The 10,402-nt window shown below is 43.3% G+C and overlaps 1 protein-coding gene and 1 pseudogene across 1 annotated transcript in view; both read right to left on the bottom strand.

The window, feature by feature from the left end:
• LOC117702604 (disks large homolog 5-like) overlaps positions 1-6,505 on the bottom strand; it is an 8,318-nt gene extending 1,813 nt beyond the window's left edge. The window contains exons 1-5 of the mRNA XM_034493706.2: positions 6,487-6,505; positions 4,122-4,262; positions 3,121-3,283; positions 1,851-1,982; positions 978-1,164 (exon numbers count right to left, since the gene is read on the bottom strand). Coding sequence (XP_034349597.2) covers positions 978-1,164; positions 1,851-1,982; positions 3,121-3,283; positions 4,122-4,262; positions 6,487-6,505 — 642 coding nt within the window. The remainder of the gene's footprint in view (positions 1-977; positions 1,165-1,850; positions 1,983-3,120; positions 3,284-4,121; positions 4,263-6,486) is intronic.
• Positions 6,506-6,666: 161 nt separating this feature from the next.
• On the bottom strand, positions 6,667-7,724 carry LOC117702632 (ribosome biogenesis regulatory protein homolog; annotated as a pseudogene).
• Between the last annotated feature and the right edge of the window lie 2,678 nt (positions 7,725-10,402).

The following is a 10,402-nucleotide window of genomic DNA, read 5'->3' as shown; positions in this document are numbered from 1 at the left end:
TGTTTCATGTGAGACCCAGGACTCTGTAATCCATCCCGTGTGGACTAAAAAAAATTAGTAACTTCTGCAGACTAGGTTGAGAGAGTTTGAGAAATCTTTTTCTTGAAGCCTCACATCTCTCACCCCAACCCTCAGCCTGAGAGAAGTCTTTCAAACATCGCTGTTCATCCAGTCAGCTGCTGAATACAAGCTACAGGAAAGAACTCTAGCAACAATGACAGAAACCAGGACTGATGGATGAGCTATCTGTCAGGCTCTGTCAGTATGAACCAAGGTCTAGACTTAGGAGTTAGGAGTTAGGAGACCGTCATGCAATGCAGGGTTGAGGAAGAGAAAAGACACAAGACCTCTACCCCCACCTTTTTTTCTTAAATAATTTTTGTTAGATATTTTATTACATTTCAGATGTTATCCCCTTTCTTCATCTTCCCCACCCAGATACCCCCTATCCCATCCCCCTCCTCCTACTTCAATGAGGATGTACCACCACTGAGCCAGCCATACACCTACATGCACTTGAATTCTCCCACACTGGGGCATCTAGCCTTCATGGGACCAAGGACCTTCTCTCCCACCTATGTCTGAAAAGGCATCATCCCCTACATATGCAGCTGGAGCCATGGGTCCAAAGCAAACTAGCTACAGGCCCTGACTTCATCACTCAATGTTCTGTGCTACTGCAAAGGAGGGAGCCACATAAAACCCCTCTAGTACAATGGCATGTAGGTGTGTAATGTGTGTTCACCCCATCTGTCTTAATGAACTTCTGCTTGTAGTTGATCAGGAGTGTGTGCTTGCCAATCATCCAGTTTTTGAGAGAGCCTAACTCCACAGAAAGTCTTGTAAATGATCACAGAACAACTGGATAAGAATTAGGAGAGTGCCTGGACAAGGTGGAGGATGGTTATCTGGGCTTGACATTGTTTATGGTTAGACATGAGGGCAACCTGCTCCTAAGCATCCTCCATGCATCTTACCTGTTGGATATGCTTGGAAAATTTGTCATAGATCTTCATGCTGGCCTCCACACATAGCCTCCTTGTTTCCTTAGAACACACTTCCAGTATAATCTGCTCCTTAAGCAGCTGCCTGTTTTCATTCCAGAGCATTTTTACTTCACTCTTCATATGAAGAGATTCTGTCAGGAGGTGACAGTTCCTGATGCTGAACCACAAAGAAGAAATGGTGATTATTCCCAGGCACCATCCATCTTCCTCCCACTTCTCCAAGTACCATTTCTTCTCATCATGGGCCCTGATCCCCAGACAGCCCCAGACTACAGACCAGAGTAGCCATGGGACCTCACATATAGGAAGGTGAAATCCAGAAGAAAGCAACATTCCAAAAGACTGAAGGTACTTCTGAAATCCCTGACACCAAAAGGGACTCATGTATCTCCCAGAAGAGGACATGGGACCCATGATTGCATATATGGCTTTGGTATTAGAGAACCACCTCTAGGTAGAGACAGGGCAAAGGTTCTCTAGGAGAAGAGAGAAGACCCAACAGGTACACATCATTCTATGTGTCTCATGCAAACCAGATCTGTAAATGTGTTTTCAGTGCCCCAGAGACTCAAGGTTGATTGATGTCTCCATCAAGGTGCACACCTTTTCTATTTAGAGGATACTGACTTGGGAAGGAAAATGATTGGAGGGGCTCACACACTCATCACACTTGATCAAAATGATTTTAAAAGATCACAATCCTAGAGCCTTTCTTTGAGGGAGGAAGCTTCCTGTTGAGAGGCAAACAGTATAGAACCAGAGTCCTCACTTTGTTTTAAAGACAATGATGGGCAGACACATTCTGTGCCTAGTGCTGGGGAAACAACAGTGTTAGTCACTCACCTGTAAAGTTGATTATTTTTAGTCAACTCCTGGCACTTATACAAGGCCTCACTGATCTGCTTCGGAATGTTTTTGAGATCGCGAGTCACCTGGTACTGTTGCATCTCCAGCATGATCGTCTCAAAGTTGAACCTGTGGAAGGGTGTGGCCCAAGGAGCAAATAATCCCTGAACTAAGGATTCAAGGATTACATCAATTCAAGTTGAATCGTGAACTACCTCAGCCCATATATACCACAACCTAATGCCTTTGTACTGGGTCCTCTTGGTGCTTATTAAACTTGTTACACTTGATCTGGGCACAGTAGAGCTAGGGAACTAAAAAATGGGAGCTGACCTGCTTTGGCTCCATGAGGGGTCTTGAAGGAATAGATTAAGTCTCCAAGAACTTTCCAGGAGCCTATGCCACAGTCCTGAGTCCAAATTAATCCTGTGATGACACTTTTTCACCTTGTAGACAAGGTTTTCTCAATCCTTGGTTCTATCACTACATAAATTCCACACTTCAGTATTTACAGGGAAAAGGTTTTACTGCCTATATCCGGATTTTCTAATGCCCATCAGAGGTGCACACAGAGATCATGTGCTGTGATGCTACAAGTGACCCTCCATGGCCTCATCACTATCATTACCTAAAAAGTCAGTCAGGTAAAGTCTCCAGCCCCATCACACTACACAGACTCCCTGGATCTTAAGTGGAATACACACACACAGACATACGTACACACACATACACACACACATACACAAATACACTATCACAATGTCAAGTACATACAGTGATGTGACATTATCTCAGTGTAAACTGAACAGAATTTGAGAAAAGCAGTGATGACTTGTGAGAAATACACTCACACTGAGGGGCAGCATATAGAACCAGGTCCTCCCAGTTGTTAACAGGACGAAACGAACCCAAAGCAGCTCCAGAAAATTACAAAAACGATTCACCATAAACACACAGCAGCTAGCATCTCCCACAAAGCAATACCAGTCCAGGCATCTTAAAATGCATGATAAGAGCTCACACACTAATACTGCTATTTCCTGAATGATTCATGCCACAGGCTATAGTTTTCTTTTGGAGGAATCAAAAGAGCTTGTGACCCCATCTCACTCCTGTCTGAACTTCATGTTCTGTGTTGAATATCCAATAGCAAAATACATTTTGACATGAGGACAGCCTGGAGTTGTAGCCTCCTGTGATATGTGGAAATCTAGGGTAAACAGAGTGGGCCCAAGATAGTCAACTGAGAACTGGGCATAATGATTACCTGTTGTTCAAATCCTTGACATTATAATGTGCCAGGATTCCCCGGAGTTCGTCTCTCTCATTACTCATTCTTTCGAGGTCCCTTTTGAGCTTCTCCAACCTCTTCACTCTCTGCTCCTGCTCACTGATGGTGTAGGCTTGGGAGGACTCTTTCCCAACAGACCCTTCAGGTAGAGAAACACAAGGAAACTTGTAGGGAAAATACGAGAGGAAAAGGAGAAACCATACTTACTCCCACAGAGAAGCCTGAGGAAGAGGGAATTCTAGAGACACAGTGAATTCCTGAAAGAGCAGGAAAGCTATCTTCAAGCTGGACTCCACACCTATGTCCCTGCTCCCAACCACCATCACTAAACATACGGCTCAGTCCCTACTGCAGTCCCACTAACCCTGAAGTGCTTAAGCTTTCCCAGTCAAGAAGAAATTGAGGGCATTGTCAGTTTATATCTGAAGATGTAGTCTGTACTGCTTAGCACAAAAAAAAAAAAAAAAATGACCATAAACACCAGCATGAAACATCTCCCACAAGCCAACACCTATCCTTGCTTCTTAAATGCATGATAAGATACCACACACTACTACACTTATCCCAGACTGTAATTCAGCCCACATCATGTGTGTTCCAGACCAAAGTCTCTGAGACCTTGATACTTGACAAGGGGATTATCCCTCTCTGTTCTTGGCATCACATATTCATGTAACCTACAGCAATCTATTGAGGATGAAATGCTTCAGCACTCTATCCTGAGAGCAAGGCTTTGTTATTCTCAGAGAACTTTCTCCTGGCATCCTTTGCCACTCAGCAGGAAATTCATATCTCTCAGAAAGCAACTGAAGGCTTGTCAATTCCTGGATCTCTGCGAAAGTAATCATCAGAAATTCTGGACTCTGGGTCTGCCATTGAGAAATGTTGAGGCTCCAGATGCTAAGCCCTTCTCCAGTAAGGACCTGCTCAAGGTCCCCTCCTCCAGGAAGCTTCCCCATGCACTGCCCAGGACTCACTGTGTCTTCCCCAGTGCCATCTCCTTCTTCCTGCTTTACAGAATGCCTTCTGCCTAGGTCTGGTCTCTGGTTGTATTGTACTGTCCCGACGAAACAGCCTGAGCAGCATGGACAACATGACTGCTTGTGAACCCAGAGGCTCTGAAGGAATACCCCACAGGCAGTTGGTGTCACCACAACACTGGTGACATCACAGAAGATTCTCGGGTTCTCCTGGATACAAGAGATTGTCCAGGGAAGTGACTACTGATGATGTCACTGGAAACTGCCATGGCCTACCTGCTGACCAGCTTGCCCCGCATTGACCAGTTTCTGAGGTGCCCTTTCCTGGAGTCTCTCTTTTGACTCAGGGGATACACCTTGGCAACTTTCCCTTCAAAGCTAGAGATTTCTCTCTGCTTCATTACAAGGCAAGTACTTTGGACGGGAGAGTTGGTTAGGGCCTTGGCATGAGCAGCTCATCTTTGTTAGTACCTAAAGGTCTAGGGTCCTTGCTTGAGGGAGATTCTTCTCCATGATAAATCTACACTTAGGCACCATACATGTACCACAGTCCAGTTCCCCAGGGTGTCCTGGTTCCCAAATGCAACAATGGTTCTCCTGCACCTTTAATTGTATGCAAGTTGGATTATATCTAATTATTGTGCACATGCCTTGAGAGGAGACACTGTTTCAATATATTCAGACATGTGTTTCCACAATCTCATTTTTGCAATGTAAACTCCCTTGTTCATGGCAATATAGGAAGGAGTTCAGGTCCAAGGGAATATCCAATTGTAAAATTTATGTCTCTTCTTCAGAAGATAAAACCCCACTTTCTCCCTTTCTCCATTACAACCAGACATAGTAGGCATCTTGAGCAAAGGTCAACAGGGACATTGGATTGCTGCTCTGTAGTTCCATTAGCCATCACTTCTCCAATATCTACCTTTCTGAGTTCCAGTGAGAACTCAAGAGTTCACTGAGATCCAGTGAAACCTCCATTTAAATGTGTCCAGTAGTTCAGGAAGGACTGTGTTTGGCACTGTCATCTGTGGCTTCTGCCTTCTGAATCTATGGTACAATGTGACCTAACCTCTCAGGTGTAAGAGTGAAAACATCATGTAAGTCCTTTCCAAATTATTTGTGTTGTCCTGGGCTACTTCCTTCAGCCAGGTAGTATCACTATGACAATGATCAAAGGTGGCAATTCTGCAGAGAAACAGCAGGGGATTTATTAGGTAAAATGAAAAGGATTTGGAATAATAGTCAATCCTAGTATAGAAATGAATTTCATTATGTGGTTGTGGTTTTATGAGAACAGCAGGAATAGCAGGGTGATTTCAATCAATGAAAGTATGAATTTCATTGTATAGTCTTACTCTTTGCATATATATATATATATATATATATATATATATATATATATAATTTAATTTTGCAAAATAAGTTTATTAAGACTAAAAATAAAACAATGAAACGAGGAAAAACATCCAGGACAGAAATAAACATGAAATCTTCTGCTGGGTGTGGCTGCTCCTCTCTAACCTCAGCCTTGGCTCCATACTGAATTCCAGACCAGCACTTGGTAAACTCAAGCCAATTAAACAAAAGCCATCAGTTACAAACAAAATGACAACCATTTTCTGGAGTTAATTACCATTACAAGGTTAATTACCATTACTTAGTGTGGTTCCAATATATCACTTAAAGCAATTCACTGGCCAAATGCACAACCTGAACCAACATCAAAAACCACTATATTTTAATATTAATAGTTAGTGGCAAAGTTTTCCTAATACAAGGGGTCTTTTTATTTATTATTATTTATTTATTTATTTATTTATTTATTTATTTATTTATTTTTGTTTTTTTTCTGAGAAAGGGTTTCTCTGTGTAGCCCTGGCTGTCCTGGAACTCACTCTGTAGACCAGGCTGGCCTCGAACTCAGAAATCAGCCTGCCTCTGCCTCCCAGTGCTGGGATTAAAGGCATGGGCTATCACCGCCCAGGGAGGGGTCTTTTTATAACCATTGTAACTACTTTGTTTTTCTCAAGCACACTCCGTACTGGTACCCAGGTTACTGACTTCACATACAACCCCTACCAACAGTAACAGTTAAAAGCAACATCAGGTTAAAGCATACCTTTACAATACTTGTAAATCACAGGTGGACGTAATTTTCCCCCATCCTCCTTTGCTTTGATAAATATATAAGGTTTGTTACAAAAATAATGCAAAAATGTTGAAACCAATCTACTATAACTCAGAAATCTGATCAACTCTTACTCAGTATCCAAAGTCAAGATAAAAAAGGCAGGCCTTAACTTACTCCTGGTTCTGACCATATCATTTCTATAATTCACATGTTCCAAAATACACTAACTTCCAGTCAGCGTCTCCATTAGTTCGTAGTCCAGCACTGACTCTCTTGGGGAGGCAAACGTGTCACTTCAATGTCAATCTCATTGAGGACAGCAGCCACCTCCTGAGCCAGCCTGCAGCAAGCACAACTTAACCTTTAGTATAGTCCTAGCTTTTCAGAACAGGTCCAGAGGGGAGAACACTACTTCCTCCTCTTCCCACCTTGGGGGGGCACTCCTGTCTTCTTGCCCCCTGACTCACGCGGCCTGGAATGCTTCTTGCCTCCCAGGCCTCCTTTCCTTTTCTCTCTCTGACCCAGCAGGCAGGCTGCCCTTTCTCTTGCAGGAAGGTCCTGGCCGGCCCCCTTTTCTCTTGCCTTTCTGGCTCATCTTCCTCCTCTTGGCAGGCTCCTCTTGGACCTCTTCCCTCATCTGCTTGTTTGTGGCCCTTGTCACGTCCAGCTGAGGTTTATTACTGTTCATGATTTGAAGTAGCTCCCACTGGTTCTTTTTCTTGGCTGGGAAGTCCCCAAAGGGGGGCTGAAATTTCCTCTTCTTGCCAGAGGGTCTGGGTGCATTCTCCTTGGGGAGGCGCTCCTGGAAGCTTCCCACCAAAGCTCCTCCTTACTCTGGTGTCCCTTAGGGTGCAGCCCAGCTGAGCTGGGCATCTGCATCTTGTGCTCGCGGGTCAGGTTTCACAGAAGGTTCATCTCTTTCTTGGCCACGCGTTCTTTCTTGGCCTGAATACTCTTTGTGAACTGGTCTTCCATGGGATTGGCGCTCCCAGGCAACTTGATGAGCCATTCCTTAGTGTCATCCTGTGCACGCTTGTAGCCCCAAGGCACCGCCACTGGCCACTCACCTCGTCCCACACGAGGTTGGTCTTCTTTTGGGGATGGATGGGATGCCCTTAAGGCCAGCGAGTGAGGGGCAGTGGCCAGGCAGCAGCTTCTCGCAGGGCAGGCGTGTGGCAGGCTCTAGCAAGCACACTACCACCGCCTCCTCCATGCACTCCATGGTCTGCAGCTGCCAGTAGCTGGTTGATGAGAAGCTGCATGTTGTCCTGTGCCAGGGCCCGCAGCTCAGCATCCAGTGAGGGTCCGGCCTGGCGCAGCACTGTCCGGGGATTGTGGTCCTAAGCCAGCAAGTTGCCCAGGTCGAATTCCAGCTCTAGCTCCTTGTGCACCTTGATGAGCTGCAGCTTCTCTGCCTCTTCTTGCTCTGCCTTGGCCAGCAGCTCCTCCACTCTCTTGCCATCCATGGCTCTTGATGCACACCTGTGTTTGCTCACTTTGGGGCAACAGCAGAATGTGTCCCTACTACAGCAATACTCTGTTTTATATTTCTAAAAGAGATGAATTAATGATCAGAAAGTTTAGAAAAAGCTATTTAACTATCTAGTGAACTCCTGCAGACACAATCTGCTTTCCAACAAATTATACTTCTCTGTCCACCGTGTTTTGTGCCAGTCAGCATTTCAAAAAAAAAAAAAAAAGTGTGTTGAACAATTTGTTGTTTCCACAGGGAATAACGAGAAATAAAAATTTTAAAGACTCAAATGAATTCCATAGAGTGTTTCCTATCATGTTCTTTTTGAACCGCTTGCTTATTGAAGTCTTTTTTTTTCATAGCTCCAAGTGTGCTGGAGGAGAAGCTTCCACTGCTGTCAGATGTTCAGGCTCTCCTCCTCATTGCACACAGCATCATCCCCACAGTACCCACAGTTACCAGTGTCTAAGGATGAGTTCTCTTGTCACCTGACATAAATCATTCTTCTATCCAATATCTTTCTAGGCACTCCACCCAGAAAGGAAATGGCTCTGTAATTTCTGCATTTTAAAACAGCCTGAGTGAACCAGCAAGAAGAGTTTTCTGGCTAAACATTACGTTACAGCAAGTAAGAGAGCTAAATGGAAAAATGAAAATAATTTTGTTTTATAGCATATATGCTTGTGACTTTTAGAATTGCACATTGAATATTTTCAAACGGTAACTGTTTGGCACCAAAAATTCCTGCCACCTTTTAAAGGATGTAGCAAGAAACATTGCTATTGATCTAAAGTGAGACAACTGATTCTTTACACAAAACAGTTTATTTGGTTTAAGCAGTGAGTCACTGATTACATGGTGAACTCTCTAGTAATCTACCTATAAAAATGCTTACAAAACTACTATTATACAGGCCATCATGACTTTTGCTTTGAAACTCAGAAGCACAGGTGTTAGAAAGGACCCAAAGGCTCTGGGGATGTTCTGGTCCAGTTGATTCATAGAAATGCAAGACCCAGGGTTTTCAGGGACCCATGGAGGTTATACAGCTAAGCACTGATAATTGGTCAAGTCACTTCAATTGTACTATAGAGCTTCAGCTACAGGCACCTGAGCACAGAGATCAGCAGATTAGAAAGGAGTGCCCTTCCCAACACTAGGAGATTCAGAATACACTTGAAGTATATAGATTTTATTTATTACCTTTTAAAGGCATTATTTTACCAAGTAACTGTCATCTTCCAGGTTCTGCTGAGGCTTCAATTTCCACAGTTGTTCTGGGTTTGTAGTATCTTTACTGATCCCCATGAATGCTATAAAATAGTGTGGCCTCAGCCACCTAAAGAAAGAAAATGGAAGTCTGTTCCCTTTATGATACTATTGTTTTGTTGTTGGTTTGTATTTGAGACGGGGCTTCTCTTCTCTGTGTATCCCTGGCTGTCCTGGGCCTTGCTCTGTAGACCAGGCTGGCTTCAGCCTCAGAAATAAGTCTGTGTCTCTCTCTCAAGTGCTGGGACTAAAGGCATACACCACCATTGTCCAAAAACAATACCTTTGTCTGATGGAACAATGTAAAGTACTTACTCAGTTGAGAACTAGAATAGAAAAACACAATTAAAATTCAAATAGTAAATAAGCTACACATTTAACTAGCCTTCAACCAGTTCACTAATGTCAATTATTCGTTCAATGAGTGACCTGTTACTTATATGAAACATATAGGATTGCCTGTTTCTCTTTTCTACAGGAAGATTTTACTCCAAGTTCTCAATTAGACAAAAGCCTGCTCCCCTTAAAGATAAATGGAATTAGGAATGCATTTTTTTGAGTTTTGGCATTGATTCTATCATCAAGGCTTGAGGCAGTTGATAGAGAACTTCAGGTAGATAATGTTTCCTAGGCTTCCACGTTAATGATAGAATCTGTAACAAAAAATGGACTGCTTTTTATGCTGAAACTTTCCTGAAGGTAGGAAAGAGAAAAGATACAATCATGAAGCTGAATCCCAATAGTTACTTCAAGGCACAAAAGGCTGCACTGCCAGAGTGTCCTTTGGACAAGCCCTGTTGGTAAAAGTGGCTGCTCATCTATTTCTGATGGGTATGAAGTTGTGTTCAGTCACTGACAAGCCCACGTTCTCAGTCAACCCTGTGGAGAGGAGCTTGTTAAAAATTTTCCCAAACCAAGAAAATTATTCCTTAAGAACTTCATGGAGCCTGATCCAGTCTTGGCTTTGCACATCTTATGCATGACAAACAGGAGGTCATAGTCTCCATCATTTTTAATGAGCTGTAATTCACTTCTAGAAGGTTATACCTCCCATCTGTACCTTGGCCAATGAAAGAAAAACAAGTTAGGCACACAACAGGTAGGTTGTTGGAAAATATTCCAAATACTTTGGGATTTTGGACCACCTGTGAGGCTTTATTGAGTGGAAAGTTATTTTCAGGAGTAGATTATAATACTTAGAATGTTTCCAAGTTCTAAAGGTCAGCTTTTTCCCTGAGAGCAGTATCATGTATTTTCTTACTAAGGTGCTCTGGGAATTCCAGAGTTCCCTATCTTGGAACATTCTGGAGAGACTATAGGTTGAGCATCCCTCACGTGAAAACTCACAGTGTTGAAATGCTCCAAAGTGCAAAACGTGAGTCTCTTCATGGAAACACAAGT

The sequence above is a fragment of the Arvicanthis niloticus genome, chromosome 2 (assembly GCF_011762505.2).
Source record: "Arvicanthis niloticus isolate mArvNil1 chromosome 2, mArvNil1.pat.X, whole genome shotgun sequence".
Lineage (NCBI taxonomy): Eukaryota > Metazoa > Chordata > Mammalia > Rodentia > Muridae > Arvicanthis > Arvicanthis niloticus.
This window is presented reverse-complemented; position numbering and strand designations above follow the sequence as displayed.